This window comes from Phyllostomus discolor, chromosome 3, assembly GCF_004126475.2.
Source record: "Phyllostomus discolor isolate MPI-MPIP mPhyDis1 chromosome 3, mPhyDis1.pri.v3, whole genome shotgun sequence".
NCBI lineage: Eukaryota > Metazoa > Chordata > Mammalia > Chiroptera > Phyllostomidae > Phyllostomus > Phyllostomus discolor.
The window spans coordinates 206,312,706-206,335,606 of NC_040905.2; the positions used below are offsets into that span (position 1 = coordinate 206,312,706).

The following is a 22,901-nucleotide window of genomic DNA, read 5'->3' on the forward strand; positions in this document are numbered from 1 at the left end:
ATGACCACCCAGAACTTTAGACACCGTCTGGAGTTTCGGCCCCGTACTTCCAAAGATGTCCCGCTGTCCGAGCTTCCAGACTCAAACAGAGAAGTCAGAGCAGGAGGAGGCCCCACGCCCTTGGACGTGAGACCCCTCCTCTGGAACGGTCTCCTGTCCTTCTCTTCAGCCTCTTTGCCCCACTCCTTCCTCAAACCCAAGACAAAAAAATTTCAGGTGAGGTGTCACCTGCTCTGAGGCCATCTTACGCCCCCAGCGTCCACCAGTTGTTTTCTGTGCTGACCTCCACTGTTCACACGCAGTTGTCACATCATGACTCCCACAGCTGCCTGGGGGCCTGGCCACCCCGCAGGCTGTTAACTGTCTCTAGGAAAGGGGCCAAGTCTCATAACCAGCACAGAGCCTGCCCCTGGCCCTCCGGAGATCACCAACACTCGGGGAATGGCACGCAAGGGCGCCCTTCGCATCTCAGAAGGACCACCACCTCTCAACATTCACAAAAGCCTTAATGGCCACTCCAAGAGGGATATAAAATGTTCTCCTGTGATGCAGGTACCAAGAAACTTCTGGTTTCTTTGTTCACTGTCCTTCTTCCTTTGCCAAATTTTGTGTGTCTCAGAAGTTTCTGAGAAAGCACCTTTTAAAAAAACCTTCACTGCCCTGGCTGGTGTGGCTCAGTGAATTGAGTGCCAGCCTGCGAACCTAAAGGTTCAATTCCCAGTCAGGACACATGCCTGGGTTGCGGGCCAGGTCCCCAGGAGGGGGCGCATGAGAAGCAACCACACATTGATGTTTCTCTCCCTCCCCTTCTCCCTCCCTCCCCACTCTCTAAAAATATATAAATAAATAAAATCTTTTTAAAATTTTAAAAATACCTTCATAACAGTAAAATGTATCCAGGGTGTATTCATTCTTACCGTAATCATTTGGCTATTTTTGGAACTGTTTTTACTTTGTCTAGCAAAACCTAGACTTGATATAGGCTGTGAAATTAAAAAAAAAAAACTGTCATAATAGTAGTAATGGCTTTGAAATATCTCATCTAAGCCAACTTTATTCTCATGCCTCTTAAGAATTTCCAAGCCCTTCAGACATTGGCAGTTTCATTTATTCAGATCTTCTGATACATAAAATTTGCTGACTCCCCCCACCCCCTTGAGTTGATACAGATATATGAAAACTGTGAAGGGTTTTTTTTGGTGTGTGTGTGTTTTTTTCTTTGGCTAGAAATGAAACTTCTCTGTGGGTGCAAATTATAGGGGCATTTTGAAATTACCATATGTTTTAGATCAGAAGGTAAAAACAGCACAGCAGCCCATGAAAACTTTCCAGCCCAGGAAAGCTGACAATTAACTCATTAAAATACAGTCCAAACCCTCAAGTTTCCCTACTCTTATAGGTAGTGGTCCCACTTACCATTTAAAAAGTCTGTGTTAGTTTACCATTTTTATGTTAATTTACATGTACAATGTAAATGTACATAGGTACCATCTTTAAATATTTAGCCCAAATGTTATTTTAAACTTAATTATTTCCACAGAGCTATTTCATTTAAAAAAAAAAAAAAAAGAAGAAACTTTCCTAAAATTCTTAATCACACGTCAGTGTATATTAGCAAACATGTGATGTCTGGCTGCTGTGCACACCCACAGACCCAGCCCCCCCGGATCCCGCGCACCACACAAGTATAATAAACCATGTTAATATTTCATACCACCGTGAAATATGCTGGAGTACCAATTCAACATCTGCCGTCTTTAGGGTCCGGGAGTCCCGCAGAGACACTTTCAATTTGTAATTGAGTTCTATGCTGAATTAATCAGCAGTTTATCTTTTTTACTAAAATAACGTCTTCACCACTAACCCAGATTTACATTAACAATTTATGCCAAATTATCTGCCAAGGCAAAACTTATAAGAGTCTGAGCTACCATCAGTTACACTCAGTCCTGTATTTCATTTCTTGCGTCTCTCTAACCTGCACACAAGAAGTGGGATGCCAGCGTCCAGGAGCTTGCAAGACTCTGACCACCGATGACCTCTTGGGTGTGCAGTGCTGCCTCGCTTCTGACGTGAAATTTGGGGGGGTTTCCCCTCACCCCCTGAAAACCACCATTCTGTAAATGGTTATGATTCAAAGCTTTTACAAAATGAGATTTCTAAAATAGAATGAAATCAGTGTATAAAAGAACATCTTTTATTTCTTTTCCCAAGAAGCTACGACTTTGCCTGAGTAACAGAAAAAGACCACCGAGCCCTGGATGGTGTGGCTCAGTGGACTGAGCATGGGCTGCAGACCAAAGGCTTGCCGGTTCGATTCCCAGTCAGGGCACATGCCTGGGTTGTGGGCCAGGTCCCCGGTAGGGGTCGAGTGAGAGCTAACCACACACTGATGTTTTTCTCCCTTTCTCCTTCCTTCCCCTCGCTCTAAAAATAATAAACTCTTCAAAAAGAAAAAGACAACTGAGATAGGGCCACTTTTGGTGCCTTAAATCATGTCCCCGAGACCCAAGTGAGCACAGACACTTCGATTTGGTAAGAGACAGAAAAAGAAGTCCATTTTCTCTTTGACATCACGATGCAGAATATTCTATTAGCGGTAATACTTCCCTTCTAATTCCACCTGTACTGTTCAAAGTCGCTGAACATTTATTTCTATTCAACATCATCCCTGAACCTAGCTCTCGCCCCTCTGATGAAAACGTCTCTGGTCACAAAGCAGCCACGTGCTCTGCCTGCCGGATCTCTGCCACAGGTGCAGCACGCAATATACTTTGTGAAATGTTTCTCCTATATGGTATATCTCCCCCCACATTCCGGTTGTAGAAAACGTGTAAAGTGAAACATTTCAAATGGAACACCTGCTCCAAAGAAATGCATCACACACAATGACCTATCTGCTCCCGGGTCGAACCGTCCCTCCTTTTCTTTCCATCTCCTTTGCATGCGGCTGCATAAGGACTTCCCACCGCCACACAGAACGGCCTCTCCAGCACCACCTCTGGGTCACGGCACCCAGCGCAATGCCCTACATTCAGCTGGTCCCCAGTAAGTAACTGCTGACTGATTCCATACTGATTATGTAAGAAAACAAATTCAGTATTATAGAAGATGGTGCAGGGGGACTGCACAGAAATATTTTTGGCAGAAAAATCAACAAAGAATTCTCAAAGTCATTAGCTATGGCAGTTATATTGTTTGTAGTATTTTCATTATTCCTCAAAAAACTGGAAACAGAGGACTTCAAATTTTATACAAGGTCACCTTCCTAAGATTTGTTGATTCTTGAATTACAGAGGCCAGGCCCCAAGAGGAATCCATTCCCAGATGACTGGAAATTCTGCTAAACTATACCTTTCCTTCTTGGCCTTCTCCCTTGTAACACTCTTTTACTTCCTGAGACTAAACAGGAAGAGTAAAACAAAGTTTCTAAAATTTCCTTCACTCCCTTCCCCCAAAATCCTCCTTTGAACTTCAACTTAACTTCCATCTGCCCTATAAAAAAACACGAAATGAAAATGTGGGCAAGAAGCCCTGGCTGGTGGACTGAGCACTGGCCTGCAAACCGAAAGGTCACAGGTTCAATTCCCAGTCAGGGCACATGCCTGGGTTGCGGCCAGGTCCCCAGTAGGGGGTGCATGTGAGCAGCAACTGATCAATGTATCTCTCACACGTTGATATTTCTCTCTCCCTCCCTCCCTTTCCCTCTCTCTAAAAGTAAATCAATTAAAATCTTTAGAAAGAAAACAAAATGTGAACAAGATCCAAGGGAGTAACCTTAATTGAAGAAGTCCCTTTCTGCCTCTCCAAGGTTGGCTTACCAGTGGGTTCAAACTTAGGAGAAAAAACTCACTTTTTAAAAGGAATACAACTCTGATGCTAGTGAGAAGCTTTAGCCACCAACAGGGTCTTCTCATTACCACCTATTCTAAAGGTCTAACAGTAATTCTCCAAATCACCCACTGAATATCGGTTCATTTTAAAAATTAACTATTTCATTCCATTGGATGTGGCTACTAAAAATAATTCTAATCAGGGTCCCAGAAATTAAATCTTTGGGTTCTGACATCTCTAAAAATTAATGCTTTACATTAAATACAACTAGAGTAAAAATTATTGGGGAAAATTAATACATTTTTGACCCAAAAATAAAGACACAATTTACTATGTAGAATGCTTCAGGTGTTAAGGAGAGCTAATAAGCAGGAATTAGGACCAAAAGCAAACGGACAGAAACAGCCTCAGGGACAGCCTCTAAAAGGGACCTTTCAGTATTTAAACAAATGCACAGCCAATCCCATCGGTGCCCAAATCCAGTACGTAAAGAAGTGTGCAGAGTGTTCAACAGTTCCATCCAAACAGCTCCACAGCTGCATCAGTTCCTAAGCAGTGAGGAATCCAGCAAAACCACAATGAGATACCAACTCACACCCCCCAGGATGGCTACAATCGGAAAGACAAGTACTACTGAGGGTTGGAAATCAGAACTTTTACACACTGCCAGTGACCCAGCCACTCTGGAACCCAGTCTGGCGGTTCCTTCAAAGGTTAAACGTGTGACCTGGCAATCCCACTCCTAGGTCTACACCAAGAAAAATAACAATATATGTCCACACAAAATCTTTTACACAAATGTTCATAGCAGCATCACTCCTAGAGCCAAAATGTGAAAAGAATTCAAATGTCCGCCAACTAAATAAAATGTGGTACATCCATACATCAGAATACTATTCAACCGTAAGAAAAGAAATAAAAGTCCGCTACATGCGACAACATGGAGTGAAATATTATGAAAACACTGTACGTTAAAGAGCCCGTCACAGAGACTACAGATTGTATGATTCCTGCCATAGGAAACCTCCAGAACAGGCAAGTCCCCCGAGACAGGAAGCAGGGTAGTTGTCGCCTGGGGCTGGGAAAGTCAGGGGTGTGGGGAGTGACTGCCGATGGGTATGGGGTGTCTTTTGCGGGTGACGAGAATATTCTAAACTGAATGTAGCGACAGCTGTGCAACTCCGAATTTACAAAAAACACAGAATCATACACTTAAAGTAGGTAACTTCTATCAGAGTAAACTGTAGCTCAATGAAGCTATTGTTTCAATAATAAGACGTCCAACATTTTTAGACTAAACAGCATCAGAACATCTAGCGACATCTCACAAGCCAGCCCAAGAACTCGCATTCTAACAGTCACTTTCTAAATGCCAGAGACCACAACAAACACAAATGTCAGCATGAAGCCCTAAAAATATTTAGTAACAATGAATTTTGGCACTATGTATTTTTTCCCAGACACCCAAGACACCTAAACAGATGTAGTGACCAGACCAACATAACCTTAAAATCTAAAAACCAGCACAAGTGAGTCAAGTTCAGCTCATTAAACGGACACCTATTAAAGTAAGTGCTACAAGAAAAATAGTCTCAAACACCATCAATATCAATACAGACAGAAGTATCATTGTTATGATAGCTACTGAAGGTCAGGGTTTTTTTTTTTAATTTTTCATTTACTTAAAACTCTGTTTGATGCCAACAGGGTTCAAGTTGCGCAGGAAGGTGCTCCGGCTAAACACTGATAGTCTTCCTTGATCTCCATTGTCTGCTGCGTGGGTCCCGTCAGCAAACCTCCCAGCAAGTGGTCACCTTCCTATGGAGTCATTAAGCCTCTGAATGTCAGCTGGTGGGATTAGCCAGCGGCTTCCACACCTGAGCCCCCGTGGCAGGGACAGAGGCATTTGGATCAAGATCACTAATGAATACAGCATTCATATGCCGCTTGTCAGGGCTCCTGAGCTCGGAGCCGCACAGATGCAACCTAAATAGGACGGAGGACAGAACAATTGTTGACAAAGATTAAAAAGTTTTGGCAGTTGGGAAAAAAAAGAGCACCTCATTATTCAAATATGATGGTCTTGCTTATTTTTTTATTTTCGTTCAAGTTATTCATGATTTGCCTCAAACGGACAAATGCCATTCACCAACACTGAAAGCTCCCCGACCTCGTCACTAAATCTGAAGAGGGCCACGCCATCTGAACACCAGCCATCTAGAGAAATAGAGCTCTCTTACAGAGGACAACTGAAAACTTAGGGGAGAAAAATCAATCACAGGATATTTGGGGTACAAAACAGAAGATGAACACAAAATCTAGAATTCAAAGAGGAAAAAAGTATCTTCCACAGCTAAATGACTTGTTCCTGTCTCCCAGAGTCTCTGCATTTCCAACTGCCTTGCACCTTTCCATTCCTGGGTTCCTTCAGCACCTGTTTAGCTCCTTGCCGTCTTCACGAGACCTCATCAGAGACGAGGAACAGACCAAGCAGCCCGCAGCTCTGCTCACCTGGAATAAGATGTCTTCCCGGCTCTGCTGTCACGGATCCGCGGGCCTAGCTGGGAAGCAGAACAGCGCCGTGATCCACGACGTCAGAGCGCTCTGAAGCCAGAATGACCGGGGCTCAAGCCACGAGTCCACCACTGAGCAGCTGTGTGACCTCAGGCAAGACATTTATTTGACCTCGCTGTATCCTAACTTTTTTCTCTACAAAATGGGTATAACTAAGTACAGACCTCACACGATTGCTGAAATGTGAGATGATGCAGAAAAGGCAGCTGGAACGGAGCCTGACACAGCTGAAGCACTCAACGAGCACCAGCTATTACGATTACAATACCTTCCCCCCACAGCAAAAGGGCAAACCTTCCACAGCCTGTAATGTGTGCTAAACAGGCTTCTTCCTCTGTCACTGTGACCACTGTCTAGGGCTGTCTCCAATTTTAAGCGTTCGGATGGAAAAGAAGAATCGTATCTCTCTGTGTATTATGCTATAAATCACCAAGCCGGATGGCAACTACATATAATCATGCTAGATGTTGCTACGTGGTGGTTGTATCCTACTACTGAATGAAAAACAGAAGCAGCCGCCGTATTTCAGAGACAATTTTGTGTGACCACCACCCCATAAAGTGGTTTACAGACCACGTCCAACCCCGACAGCAGCCTGCAGGAAGGCCTCTGGATTCCCATCTTCCAGACAGTCCAGGCCGTGGCTTGGCCAGAGCCCCGCCGAGAGCTCGGGGAAGCAGGCGCAGGCCCGATGCTCAGCGGGCTCCCGTGCCCCTTTCCGTCAGACCGCACTGAGCCCATGCTCCATGCTTTCCTGCAGGAGCAGTGTATTTGCCAAACCGAACAGAGTCTTTTTTTTTTTAATCAAAATAATGCCAAGCTCTTGCACTACTGTCCATCTGCAGAACACAAAGACATGGGTGACTTCAGTGTCTTTCTATTACAGGACTTAAAAAAAACCCACAACACCCTAGAGTTACTTCTAAGATTTGCTGTCAGGATACCATATTGGCATCAGCTCTTTCATTATTTAAAGTGGATCTATAGCTGCCTGCAATGACAGATTAACTCTGCTTCCTCCGTAGCTAGGTGTTTGGCTTCACGTCTGTGAGGTAACCGCGAGCCTTTAGGGAAAGAGCTGCTCGCGTCTTCAGCAATCCATACGGGCTTCTCCAGAGGCCAGCACTTGCTGAGCGGTGAAGTATGACTCCATAAATCAGGCAGCTGGAGTGGCACTTGCCTACGTCACCGCCTATCTTCACAGCTTCTCTCTGAAGGGTACAGGGTAAGAGCTCATCCCTCGGTACTGCGACCAGGGAGAGGACCACAACAGTTGGCACCAAGCATGTGCTACTTTAAACTGAAGACACACTAGGACTAGGAGAAAAAAGACCCTGCTGGTGTTAGCACGCCTCAGGCAGTGGTAGAAGATTCAGCAACTCATCTTCAAAAGGCAGAGAGCCAGAGCTCTAGAAACCTGCAAAAATTGGCTAAGCCTGCAGTCTTCGTTTCTTTAAGTTGAGCATCTTCAAAGTCTAGAATTCTAACTGTAGGGCACAGCAGCTGCCACTGCAGATCTGATCCTCTCAGCTTTTGGCAGCTCTCAACTTGAGATTCTAGCAAAAGAATTTTCCAAGTTGCTGTTATTGCCTGTCATGGATTTTTAAATACCGTGCACTGTCTGCTGTGGCATGGCTCTCATGGGACGCCAGAGCACGCCGAACGCATAACGGAACGAAAACAGTTTCTACTCTTCAAATAAATGCTAATTTTTTTTAACTGCGCTCACATGATGTGTTTGGTGACCAACTTCAATAGTACAGAATATGTATCAGAGAAGGAGGGGGCATCTGATTGTCTTTTCCAGCAGCATTCAGCTGCTACTTTCATTAAGCTTGTTTAATTAGATTCCAGATGCTAATTTGCAAGTCGATACCAGAGGGTGCAGGACAGCCTGCCTTTGAACCGTCTCCCTGCGACGTGAGGGTCCTGCCGCACACCGCTGCCCTTCAGCGGCCCCCGCACGCGAGTCTGGCAATTAGCGCAAAGCGGGAACGGTATTGATCTTGACAGACTAAATATTAATCTTCTACCCATTTTAATGAATTATAACCTTTAAGAGTTTAAATTTCTCACTGGGCCAAATGAAAACATTCCTTCTTACAAAGAAACGGGATGGAAGGGAAACCCCAAGATGGAAGGAAAACCTGTTATCGGATTCATCTCCTTAATTCCCTCCCCACCCTAGAATATAATCTGTTTTAATTTCAGCACTTTTAGCAATTTTCAAGATACATGCTCCTATGGAGCTAACACTATATCCCAAGTGCTATGGTCAAATTCCTTATACTTAACTGGAAAATGGACTCAAAAGGCCACAGGGCGGGCCTCCCACTGCACTAGCTTTCTGCCCAGCTAGCTTGTGGGTCACACCCAGAACCCGGGGCTCAGCTGCTGCACCAGCCTGACCAACAGAGAGCGAAGCCTGGGCAACGGCTCCGTGTAGCGCACCACCACCAAAACAAAACAAAACGCCTCTAGCTGACCAGCTGTCGTTAGGTCAATTTTCACATTTCAAAATGCACTATTCTGCTAATATATAGGTGCAGTGACTGAATAAGCACCTTTGCTGATAAAAACAAAGCGTGAGATTTATCACCAATAAGTAATACATACTTTATGGCTTCATCTGTATCACTGCTAAGTATTATGAACACTAAAGGTGAAGTTATCAAATTGGGAACTATTTATCATACTAAGTACAGTTGCTTTTGATACCTTTTTATCCACTCATTCAACCACATAGTAGGCTGAATACCTACTATGTACCAGTTACTATGCTAGGAGGACTTGCAGGCTAACAGCAAAGAGAAAAACAAGAACATGAAAATTACAAGACCACTAAAGGCAGTATCAGGGCCATAATTGGGAGAGGATTTTTAAAGATTTTTAATGTCTTAAACTCACATGACTGGCTGGCAGTTTCTCTGAAACCACACACCAGGGAGGGCTTTCACCTGGAGGAGGACCTGGCTCAGGCGACTGCAAACAGCAGAGGCCAGTCTTGCGCATTTCGGAATCCCTGCTGGGCTCAACTGTTCTGCTTTGTGGCCCGTATTTCCCAGTGAGCATTTATTTGCCTTTGCCCCATCTTCTCTCCCTGTGTACTTAATGAGATGTTTGCCTGGTGGACTCTACCTCAATCCTGTGTATTATTTGAAAAGAGTACTAGTTATCTTCCTCTGTTATCTCAAAAAAAATATATCAACACGTTCCAGATGGGAAGAAAGTCCCTCCATTTCCCAGGTGGTTTCTGATGACTCAGATTTTACTTTAGCTCAGGGTCATCCTGTCTCAACTCAGCCAACACCTCCTCAGCACCAGGGGCTGAAAACCAGAGGGAACTCCAAGGCCCCTGCCCTCAAGGATCGCCCTCTCTCAAAGGCGAGTGGGGAGTGGGGGGTGTCTCTGAAAACAGTCATAAAACCATGGGACACAAGTAAATGAGGAAGCAACGGAAGGCACTGCTGGCAGACACCAGCAGCGAGGATTCATCAGCAAGAACACAGTATACCCAAGGAGCAGGGGGAGGCGAGGAGGGCTGAAGCGGAGCAGGAACGCAGGCCCATGTTTCCCAGAGTGTAACATCCACTCATACACCTGGGCTGCCCGTGATGGTGCCACGTGAGCACGTTTTCACTTGTGTTGATAGTATGGATCTGTTTCACAGGCCTTGGAAAAAATACAACCAGAGCACCAAGATTTCATACACATAAATGTATTCTTAAACACAAATGTAAACTAAAGTGACGAACTGAGGCGGCTGTGGGGAAGGGGTGCAGGGGGGCGGCTGCACAGGGGCGGCTGCACAGGGGCGGGCAGCCTGTGCCAAGGGACATGCCTGCAGCTTTGTTTGCGTCCAGGTTACTCGGTCAGTGACAAATGCCAAAGCCTGTCCAACTGCATTTTATTATATGTAAATGGTATCTCAATTTATAACAGTGAATTAATTTGAAATTTTTTTTCAAAAAAGTGCAGGTGCTCTAGGTTTGGCAGAAACCTTAAGTGTGGGATGCAAACGACACGCTCAAGAAGGCTGCTGGACTAGCCCCACCCACAGAAATACGTTCTCGTAGCTACGTTAAAAAGTAAAATTGGGTGACATTTTAGTATTTTTATATAACCCAATATAAAATGGTATTGTATTTAACATGCAATAAATATAAATATTCTTGAGACTGAAAACAATGTTTTGGTACTAAGTCTCTGAAATCCGGTGGCTTCTGTTTACAGCCCCTCTCAATTCTGACTGGCCACACTCAAGTGCTCAGCAGCCACATGAGGCCGGTGGCTCCCGTGCCAGACAGCACAGCTGAACGCCATGAGCAAATGGTCAAGGTTTTTCAGGAGGGAGGGGCTTTCACTCCATCAGTGCTATAATCTAGGCCCCGCACTGTCCCAGGCACGGATTTGCAAAAGTTCAAAAACAAAAAAAAACAACAAGAAACCAAAACACACACACCACACACACACACACACACACACACACACACACAACTACGGTCTTCCTCTAACGCATCGGCTCTAACAACACACACGGCCAGGAGTGTGCTTCAGGAGCATGGCTTGAAAGTGACTGGCTTGTCGGTCACGATTACGACAGCCTAGAAGTGCCCCCAACGCAGCTCTCCGCAGAGTGAGCGGCAGTCGCTGCCCTGCTCTCCTGCGGGACGGGGGAGGCAGCGCCGCTCTGCTCTCCCGGGTTCCCGTCTGAGGCACGTCCAGAACCCTCCCCCCGCGGAGAGGACGCGAGCAGATGTAGTCACCCAACCCTGCAGTCTCAAAATAGACAAGGAAAGTTATGGAGGGTTTCTTGCCCCAGAAAAACAGCCTTCTGGAAAGACAGAAGATAAAAAGTTCAGAAATTAAAAATCAAAAATGTCTCCCCGATTTCCGTGCAAATGCAGAACCCCAAAAGACACCTCGGCCAGATCCTCTCTCACAGCAAAGCAAGTCACTAAGACAGTGTCCTCACAACTTCGCCAGACAGTCCAGCCTTCCACCGAGACCGAGTCATTTCCTCTTCCCAGGAGAAAGCAGGGCGGCCAGCAGCGGACTGTCCGGTCGCCACAATAAACCTTTTTAGCACCTATCAACGTGTCTTTAGGCTTCCAAAGTACTGTCTACTGACAGTTGTTATGCTATCACTTGCCTGCTACTTACTTTTAAACTCACTCCGCTGCAGAAGCAGGGGCTACCCCTGCCTTAAAAGAAGTGATTTTGTTGATTTGTCTGCTTCAAATTTCAATCACCTCAGAGAATAAAGTTACCTGAAAGTATCAATTTGAGTAATCAATCTGAAGTGGGAATTTGGTCAACCTGTTCTAAAGTCTACAGCTAATCCAGAATATTAAGTACTCTGAGTTACAAATAAAAATTGATAGGGAACAGTCTTCAGACTGATAATATCAGAAGAGTTACTGAAGGGATGGTCACATTCCCTTCACTTCCCCAAATCACATCAATGTTAAATTCATGGCCTTTGAATAATTTCAGATCCAAACTCTAAACAAATAATGTAAAATTACTTTAGCAGAGTGTTACGTCACTTTTAATACACCCCATACCTTCAATGTTTTCTGCGATTCCCATTTTTCTTTAACATATGGAGGTCCCAATCAATTGGAAATAGACAAAGCTTCCAAGAAAACGTGAAAAGATGAATGTGGTTTGGAGGAGGGCCTGCCATCACTGAAGCCGCTCCCTGCCTTATTATTCCTCCCGGGTTGTGGAGCCTCGGGAACGCCTTTCCTCTGCTTACAGACTGGGAGGCCTTTTTTCTTCCTTTTTCTTTTTATGTGACCTAGTACATCTTCTTTTTTCTCTGTATTTAAAACCCCAAACAAAAAATAATGCTGATATGGGAATAAATTTTCACACTGAGAAATGAGAACACAATCCTAATCTCATTTACAGTTGATACTTGGACCCGTTTACTACTCTTAACTGGAGCACAGCACTACTGCTTGTGGCATAAAACACCTAGCTGAGCCCTGTCGTCAGGCAGGTGTTTGTATTCCCACAGGTGTCTAAGACAGGGAAGAAATCCAGCCACCTGCAACCAAGTCCCTTATGTGTGCTACCCTCACGTACCAAGGGCGACGTGGCTCCTGGCAGGAGACCCCTGTGCTGGCTGAGCAGCACCCACAACCCTACATTCTCTGGCTCTCACGGCACTCGGCCCAAACCTAAAGGGCAGAGGAGCTTAAGGCTCCAATGACACTTGGTGCCCCAATGACAGTGAGCTGGTGAACGAGCAAACATTTCTAAATATGCAACCCTCTCCAAGGATGCTGTCACAAACTAATTCCCAGAGACATCCTTCGGTATCTAAACAAGACAATACTACAAGACACAAACCTACATATTAAAACATAGGGTAAACCACTCATAAACAGCCTACTAATTGTTGAAAACGAGTGGCTACTCCCCATCAAAAATCAACATCTATCAAAAAACCAAGGGCAGGTGATGAGGGCTGGCTTCAGGACCGTGTGCCCACACGCTGGGACGGCAGCCTGGAGGGACAGTGTGGCTCCGTGAAATGCCAAGCACACTCCTAAGACAATGACAGTGGAAGACTTGTGGGCTTGTCCTTGGAGATTTGGGGGTAGGGGGCTGCTTAACGGGAGTACCTCTATCATTAAAGCAGGCTTGGGTGGAATGTCGTTCAGCAGATGCCACCCTCCCTCGGCACCAAAGAAAGCAGGACAGAAGTCTGTTTATACACGTGTCTGAGACACTAGACCGTCACACTCTGACAACAGTCCGTGCACACGCGACCTCGTTCCCATCTCCTGCCGCCCGCCGGACACTGATGCAGAACAGTGTGCAGGGACTTTTACAACCGCCCATTTTCAGGCCGGGTCTGTGTGACACACAAAGACATACACTCACTACGTACATACACTACATTCTCAGTGAGACAGCAAAAAACCTGTCATTCCAAGATATCGTGACACAAAGCTCAGTGCACAAGAAAACGTTTGGCATTGCAGCAGCATTTACGGCCAAGAAAAGTCCTAAGTAGCCCAATAGCCAGAGCAAAGGCCAAAGAGGGCTGCCCCTCAAGCCTGAGAGAGGGCACGGCAGGCCGCTCCAAAGTGAGGCCCTCCCGGAGCACCGGTCTTCTCGGCAGACACCGTGTCTGTGCCAAACAGCATTCCAACTAACAACAGCGCCACACAAGCTTTGGCGAAATCGGCAATTTGCAAGTGTCCGACATACAACTGGAAAAATACGTGAAGGGAGAAAGCTGCAGAGACTTACATACCTCCATATCTGGCCTAAACTTATCTTCAAACACAGCCATTGCTGCCAAGGAGCCAGAACCTGTAAGAAAAACATGCATTTTTAGTGTGTTTACCAACTCCCGGCTTCTCAAGTTTACCTCAGGGCAGCAACAATGGCAAAACATGCCCAATGTCACATTCAAGTACAGTGTAAATATTAATCCTATAGGGCCACATAAACCAGGTAAACACTGCTCTTCAAAAGCCCGCAGTCCCGCTTACCACCATCTCGGGGAAACCTGCGCCTGGCCCTACTTCTGCCACTGACGGGAGTAACGGTGAATTATTTACAATGAAATGCTGAAGCAGGAAAATGAGTTTATAGAGAATTTGTTTTTTTTTTTTTTTTCCAAAAAAGTGAATGCCATATAATTTCACACATCCTGTGCTGTGAGGCTCGTGCTCCATCCACAACTGTGCCTGGGCAGGCTGCTGGGCAGAGCGCTGAGTGCCAAGCCAGTCAGAAAGAATAGATTGTTTTAATGAGCTGGCCCTGGCAGAGTCACCTTGACACGCAGGGAGGAAACTCCCGCACCAGCGATGGTAATAGGACTACGCACTGCAGCCACCAGGTGATTCCAGCTACAACTGTAAAACACTTTATTATGTGGCATTTATTTGGAGCTATTATTTTTAGTTTGTACTTTGAAGACTAACAGCTGAGTAGACAAAATGACAGACAAAGAAACAAAAATTTATTATCACAATAGCAAATGGCTGAAAGGTTATACGGTATAGACATTAACAAATAGCAAATTTCTCCCTACAAAAGTGGGGTGCAAAGGCACTACAAATACATACAGGCCCCCTTCACACAGATGTACAGGCAGCGCAGCGCTATTTGAAATTTTAAATTAAACTTGCTTTGTTTGCAAACCAAAGAATCTTTAGAAAACCATCATCTTGTCTTTACAGCCCTGGCAATATTTCAGGACACTCTACTTTTGGAGAGAAGATGGAGTTGCCCACAATTTTTTACTCCAATTAGAAGATTTTTTTGGCATTTATTACTTTTTAACTTGTTTTGCATAACACTATCTATTTAGCTGGGTCACAGAGAAAACCATATTTTCTATTTAAAATGATTTGTGTACATCGCTTGACCACCTCAATGGTTTAGCAAAGGAAAAAGGCAGCGATTAAACAGTTTCAAATGAGGTGTCCTGCTGATTTTATCAAGTCTGCTGAATGTATAATGAAAAAGGAGAAGCTGACAGCAACGCTGCACTGAGAAAATACAGACTGCCTTATCTGAACCATTTAAGGAGGTCCAATTATAGATCAAATTTAAAGGGTAGAAACAGCAGATTTACAGACACAAATCAATGAACATGGTAATCCCAATGAATATGACAGATACCCCTGTTACGGAATATTGCTGCGGCTGAGGATCATTACCTCCACAGCACCGGGCGCATCACATCTAAAGCAGTGGGAAGCGTCCGTGCGGGCCGGCATTACAGGCAATGACTATTCATTTAGGCTTTGGGAGCAAAAGGCAACCCCACTTCCCCTCTCCGGATTTTTTCTCCTTAAAAAAAAAGGGGGGGGTATCTAAAGGAATATTAAAATCTGCCTGGAAAGGACAGAAATTAAAGAGATATTAAGCTGGTACACACAAATAAAACCAGCTGATGTGCAACAGGAAATTCACCAAAACCAAACCTCTTCATTTCATAGCAAATGTGTCCTTGAAAATCTGGAAATAGAGTAACATCTATTATTATTTTGTGACGGGCATGTTTATTTCAGATTCAGGGAGTAAGGAGGAAAAGTAATCTAAGTGTCTGCTTTAAGGCACAGGTGAGAACCCTTCTCAGACTTGGTAGTAAAAAAAGCTGGTTTTATACGGAAGACAAAGGACAGCTGTCATGAAGAAACAAGGAAATTGCAAATACGGAATCTCAGAAAAAAATACTCCTAGATACAAATGCTCCTGCAGAGCACACAACAGCAGGCTTGCCCCTTCCAACGTGGTCCAAGAACATCTTGGGGAAGGAAGAGGGTAACTGCACCAGGGGCCCGAAATAAACACGAGAAAGGGTTAGGGAAGGCGGGTCGCTACCCAAGAGCTAACATAACAGCTTTGTGGAAAACTGGGATCGATTATTGTAAAAGGGTAAGAGGTAAAACCAAGCTCACCTTAAAGGCACTCTTCCTTAAAATTTGCTAACCCTATTCTTTCTCCTTTGCCATCCTCTCTGTGGCAGTTCCACAGTAAATAAATGAGTCTTACTCTGACTCTTCCTGGGCACATCTACTTCCTCCTGCTCAGCTCCAGCCACCATTTCAAGAAATGAACAATACTTCCCACCCAATGTAACAACTCTTCCTTTATCAAAAACATTTTTCCCACTTAGAAACAACGCCACAGACGACATTTCTATAAGTGGAAATTACATATTTACTCTAAATTTTTAGAACACACACACACACACACGCTCTCAGAACAAAAAGTGTCTATCCAGTGTGAGGATGCTGTTCTCACGGTCAGAGAGTGATCTTTAAGAGCTGTGGGGGGTACAGAAGAGGTAAACAGAACAGACGCAGGTCCTTATCACACTGTCTTGTTGCTTCCCCCTTTATAGTGTGCGCCCAACACACACACACACACACACACACAGTTTTGGGGGAAGCAGGAGCTTGCTAAACTGCCTGACTCTGCTTCTCCCTGAGATCAAAGATGTGGGGGCTCCAAATAAACTTGAAAATAAAGAGAAAATCAACATTAAAAACAATTTCTAAATCACTTGCAAATGAGCTTCTGCTCCCAGCTTTTTAGTAAAGGAGGACTTTGGCGCCCCCTTTTCAGAAATACACAGAAGTGCGAGGGCAACTGACTTTCTGTCAACGGGCCTCTAGGAAACTCTGAATGTGTGCCTGCTATTTGGAAAACTGAAGTCAGCATTTCAAATAGGACTGCAACTGCCCCAAGTGCTAAGAGAAAAAGATGCAAATTTCCACAATCATTTCAAGGCAATGCAACCTGGGAGAAGAGTAAGGAGCTGGCCGTTGAGAAAAAACGATGGCAGCCCTGGCTGGTGTGGCTCAGTGGATAGAGCGCCAGCCTGGGAAGCGAACCGAAAGGCCCCAGGTTTGATTCCCATTTAAGGCACATGCCTGGGTGTGCGACAGGCAACCAATCAATGTTTGCCTCCTTCTTTTCCTCCCTCCCTTCTCCTCTCTCTAAAAATAAAGAAATAAAATGGGGGGGGGGGGGTGTAAAATCAATGAGACCAGTCTTCTTTAATAATTTCATTCAGGTTTCCTAGATTTTGTTTCAATGCCTCTTAAAACCACATGTGTACAATAAAGCATCAGACAGATGCCATACCAGCACAGCAGCCATGTGAACGACCAAATGTTTAAATACTTACATCCCATTTTCCCCATAAACCATAACAATGCTCTAAGACATCCCATTATCTCAGCACCAGCCTACCTAACCTGGCACTTTTATACCAAACACTAAGGCAAAAATCCTTTGAAGGAACATTTACCCTTATTTTCTATTCCAAAATCAATTAGTCACAACTATTTGGTTTCCCATTAAGAAATAAATGAACAAAAAAGCCAGGGGGCAGCATGCACAGCACAGGGGCCCCTGCTTCACACAAGAGGCGTGTCAGGTGAAAAAATCTCGTATCAAAGGGCTATGCTTCTGGCCAATGTAAGATGAGCTCCAGGGGGTGCGGAGCCTGCCCACAAAGAACTTCCAGGAGGGGGAAGGCGGCCAAGGGAAAAGAAAGAGCATCTTGTTGAGCACCCACGTCAAATGTGCCGCACATCACATGTCATTCAGTCACCCTCACAGCAACCTGCTGAAGTGATGAAGCTTCCTGTTTCAGATGACAGAGCTAGCTAATAAGCACAGGGCGGGATTCTGTCTCAGGTGTGACCCTGCGTCACTCTCTCATACAGAAATCTCTACATGCCACAATGGTTCAGAGCAGACACGCAGGACCTTCCATGACCAGGTCTCTGTCTCCCTGGGCCCCCCTTCCACCCAATACACACACACTTGACACCCCACCAGCACTCAACTGACAGTAATTTCTTAAATGCTCATACCATTTCAAGTCGACCCCACCCTGGCCGTTGGTAGTCCCTTTGCCCCTTGACAGTCCACAGAACTCCTACTTAGCCTTCAAACCTCAGTGGAGAGACTGCCTCCTCCCAGAAGCCGCCCTTGACCACCACATGTACACGAGGGCTCAGCCCCTTCCTCTCTGGCACGTGCCCATCCTGTCACATCTGCGCCCCACGCCACACCGTGTCTGGCACACAGCGAGCACTAAACCAGACGTGTGGGATTAAGCTGGGCTCGTCTGAGCGCAACCTCCAAATGGAGGAGCCGGGGAAACTCCGCGCTGGCCCCCAGGAGTGATGTCGGCAGTAAATGCGCTGATAAAGTCTCAAAGAACGCTTATTGCCTAATTTACCACACTGGGATGAATGTAAGACAAACTCAAATGTAAAGCAAGTTCAATTTTCAAAAGAGAAAGTCTTTAAACCCACACAGCCATGTCCTATTATATATCCTAGTCTGGTCCAAATCTCCATGATATCATAGGAGTGAAATGCTCTCCTTGGATTTCTGCATTTTATTACCAAAGCTCTCTGTCTCATCAGTAGTTTCCATGTAGCTGCTCCTTAGCAACCTCCACCAAGGCTGCCTTTTTCAGCCCACCCACAGTTACTGAGTGGCCAGTGTGGCTTCCAGAACAAAGCTCTTTAAAGCAGAAAAACAAGGTGCAATTCAGTGACCAGAATTCAGAGATGACTGTGCAAGACACTGTTTATGACTACCTAGTCATCCACTGACTTACCCCCTGCATCCACTGTCCTCCCCCAAGCTCACCCACGAGACCCACACACACTCACTGGGCTCAGCCACTCCCAACTCCCAAGCCACCCAGCGCCAAGCCTCCCAGCAGCCAGGCTGTGTGTGGAAAGACAGCGATGGGGGAAGGACACTCAGCGCAGCCCTCTCTCATCCACCGGCCAGGAACTGCTCTGCCCACAATCCAGTGCGCTCACCCAGGAGGGCACTGCCTTGCCCTGGCTGCCCTGCTGGGTGCTCACTACAGAATCCCTCCTTTAACAGATGCCTGTGGGGGCCGGAAAGCACAGTCTGCTCCCCACCTCTGACTACCAGGGACTGCCTCCCCCACAGATCTTCAAGATGACACTGTGGGTCACCCATACTGCTGACCTCCAGGAGGAGGAGGTCCCAGGCACAAATGGCACAAGGGGTCAGATCTCCAGCCAATCTTTTTAAAATGAAATATCTGTTCCTATTGATAATAGGACACTGACTTAAAAAGAGAGAGAGTAACTTGTATAAACAATCTAAAATATAAGCCCCGAAACTCAGAAAAATGACCAGCACACGAGACATTAACAGAAATGAAAAGAGCTCACGAAAAAGAACACCAGCACCCCAGCACAGAAGGGCAGCAGCAGCTTATAGGGGAGGGGAGGGGAGGCCTGTACACATTTAGAAGCACTGTTCACGTTCACTAGCAATCAAGGAAATACAAATTGAAATTAACCTTTTCCTGCCTTTTAGGTTAGCAAAGATGAAAAAGAATAATACCCACTGCTGACAAAGGTGTAGTGAAGTGGAAGCAAAAATGAATAGACCTTTTCTAACGGGCAACTCAGAAGCAGAAATCAGGAAGCACACAGTTATACGTACCGCCCGACAGCAATTCTACTGCTGAGAGTTCGTCTGAAGAAATTAATGGACAGGCATCCAAATTAGGTATCAACAATAAAATTCTCTATATGCATTCATTAAACATGAGAATATTTCTTGGCAATGGAAGGGTGTCCATGATCTAATACTTAGTGGGGGAAAAAAACATGTTCCAAAGAATATTAACAGATATGCTTATATCATACATATTATACAAATCTGGAAGAACATAAATCAAAATATGCTTATTTCTGGGTGGTGCTATTTTTGCTTACTTTTTAAAAATTACTTTCTTATTTTTCTTCAAAGACCACACATTAATTACAATTTTTTGTGGTTATAAGCTTGGAGAAAATAAGAATTCAACATTGTGGAGGCATGGGGAGGAAGAAAAGCACAAAGACCGAGCCCTTACCAGCTGTCACAGTCTTGCTGCGGACCAGCAGCGGCGTGCAGCTCGCTCCTGAGATCTGTGTACAGGGGCCTGAAGGTCAATCCACGCAGGAGTCAATAGTCCCAAGTAACGACAGTAATCAATCATCACAAACAAATAAATATGCCGTGTCTCTCTACCGGCGTCCTTCCGTAGGATGGTCTTAGAGGAAAAAATCACCCTAATAATGAAGTCCTCCGAGCACATCAGTGCCGTGCCAAATCCCACCTACCTACAAGTCCACTCGGTGGCCAACAAACTGCTAAAAGGACCACACAAACATACTACATGTGGCGGGGGAGAAATTTCAAAGCAGTCACATCAGTTCTGCCTGCTCTTCAGACACGGCAGGTAGCAGCAGTCCTGTTGCACACCAGGGGGGGGACGAACCCTCGGCTCGGAGGTAAGGAAGCTGCCCAGACCACACAGCCAGTGGCTGGCAGAGCTGGGAATCAGCACCGAGGTCATCTGCATTTAAAGTGTCTGACATTCTTTCCACTCCACCCTGTTGCCTCTTAAATAGCAAAGTCAGAAGTTTAAAAATCAAGATTTGCAAGTAAGCATAAAAGCACCTATATTTTCTTAGCTCCCTGCCCCAAAAAAGCATGCTATCTAGCTTGCTTTTCTTCAGATTTCAGCAGAACAACTGCCACAAATCTGGATATAGTTAATTTGTGTATTTTTGCTTGGAAATTCAAACAAGACTGGGATCTTAGTTAAATGTTTTGAATGATTAAACAGATGTCACTCACTGTTCAGCGATACCACTCGAGTCTGTCTGCTTTGAGTCTTTATTTTAAATTACCCCCTTTCAGGGGGGTGAAGGTATAAGGGAGACAAATGCTAATGAAAAAAATACAATAAAATTTTTATTTAACAAAAAAATAAGATAGCCCTACTCAGAGATTTTAAATTAGTCTTTACTATCCAAGATGTTGCTTCTACTTGCTCTATATATTTACAAACACCTACATTAATGTGGCTTGAGGACAGACAGTAGTTTTAAAACATGAAACGTTATTTTTATGGAATTCATTAAAGTACTAAACCAAACAGCAATCCCAGAAACTCTGTTATTAGACACGCTGAAGACACAACGAAGACGGAAATGATGCTCCAAAACCCGAGGCTCTAAGTCAGACTCCAGGAAGGACCCGAAAGCCGGCATGTAGAAATCTCACAACCTCCCAGACAGAGCAGGGGAAGGTTTATTGAGGGCATTTTAGGCCCCAGACCCTGATGTAGGCACTTCCCCATTGTACGGACAAGGAAACTGAGGTTCAGCTAGTTTAAAGGCAATACAGTCAGTAAGAAGGGGAGTCAAGAGAGTCAAACCTAGGTCTTGTGTCTCGTAAGCTCGTGCACCTTTCAGAAGGGCAACTCCGGACTCCTCCTTTCAAACGGAGCACACTGGGTGCCTGCTGGGCAGCGGACTCTGGGACCACACAGATGCACGGGCGGCGGCGCAGCTCCCCCACCTCCTCGCGGCTCCCCCAGCACACCACTGAGGCCCCAGCCCTGCGAGGCCGACAAGCTGTTCCAGAAGCACCGTCACATCGAGCACAATGTGAATGCTGGCCTGGAACTGTGCAGTGCAGCAGCCCTACCGCTGACCTAGCCCCCTCCCCTGCACAAAGGGGATGAAGACAGAATGCCTCTTCCTCACAGGTTGGCTGGAGAGACTTGAATGAGACGACGTGTGTAGAGCAGAATACCTGGCACATAGTAAAAGCTCAATAAAAGCCAGCTGCTGCAATTACTCGAAGGTCCCCGTCCTCCAAGAGCTATCTTATACAGTCATTCTCAACAAGTCCCAGGACTGGCAGCTTTAATGAAAATGGAGGTCTTCGCCCCAGCTGGTGTGGCTCACCAGTGCTGGCCTGTGAGCCAAAGGGTCACCGGTTCAATTCCCAGTCAGGGCACATGCCTGGGTTGCAGGCCAGGTTCCCTCATGTGGGGTGTGTGAGAGGCAACCACATACTAATGTTTCTCTCCCTTTTTTTCTCCACTTCCCCTCTGTCTAAAAATAAATTTTTTTTTAAAGAAACAGAGATCTTCAAAATCTCTTCTCTCAACATCATGAAGTTCTGAGAACCAGCAGGAAAGGGGTTTCTACTGCTTTTCCCCAAATCAATTTAACCAGGTATTTTCAGGGAAAAAGCTGCTCCTCCTCCTAAGCAGGAGGTCCACTGTAAGCACCCAAGGACCTGCTTGGCACTGTGGCCTGCCAACGTGTAAGATGTATGCAGAGATAAAAAGAGACACGCAGAACTTCCTAATCCATCAGTGTCAGCTCTCCCTGACACAGTGCTTACTCACACTTGCTCATTGTCAGTCCACTGGCCACTCGTCCTGGGTAAAATCTGGTGCTTTCTACAGCCTCTTCGATTGGGATCATTTTTCACTCCGATCCTGTCTCCGACACCAGGGCTCGGTCTCCTGGTGTCGGCACTCGCTCTGGAGGCCGGCACTACCAATGTGTGAAGAGCTGATTTGTGAACATAAAACAATGTCGGTGCCAGGGGACCGTGTTCGGCCACTAGAGAGCAGTGGAGAACCTCTCACGGCTGGGGAAGACTCAGACACCCACTCCGAGTGCCTTAATTGTATGCACGCGTTTCATTATAAGTCGTGGCCAAAAGCTTCCAGGCGAGGCAGGCCAGGCAATCAGACAATCTTGCATGGGTTGCTGAAATCCAGATTTGTCCTTTGTCAGCACAAACAGTTTAATTTGATGTTTTCACTCCTGAGTAAGCACCGAGTATTACATTTAAGCCCTCGTGAGGGGGCAGAACGCTTCCTTTTCATCAGCGCACGCACCTCAGTGTCAGAGTCTATCATTTGTTCCCAACAAATAAAAAAAGTCCATTTAACGTGCTCAGAAATAGATTTTTAAAGCACCCAACATTTACACTCAAAATTAATTTTTCAAAAAAGGCAGTTCCTTTTCAAAACCTAGTGTAGTCAAAAAGGAGTTAAATTTTACTCCGAGTGAATAACTGAAAACACCACTCGAAGGGAACAGGGATTTCCCTTATCACTGCAAGTGCAACGTGTCCCTGGCCTG

The 22,901-nt window shown here is 45.4% G+C and overlaps 1 protein-coding gene across 1 annotated transcript in view; it reads right to left on the reverse strand.

The window, feature by feature from the left end:
• PSMB7 (proteasome 20S subunit beta 7) overlaps positions 1-22,901 on the reverse strand; it is a 53,720-nt gene that overhangs the window by 14,184 nt on the left and 16,635 nt on the right. Inside the window, exon 6 of the mRNA XM_028527289.2 lies at positions 13,682-13,740. Within this exon, the coding sequence (XP_028383090.1) occupies positions 13,682-13,740 (59 nt within the window). The remainder of the gene's footprint in view (positions 1-13,681; positions 13,741-22,901) is intronic.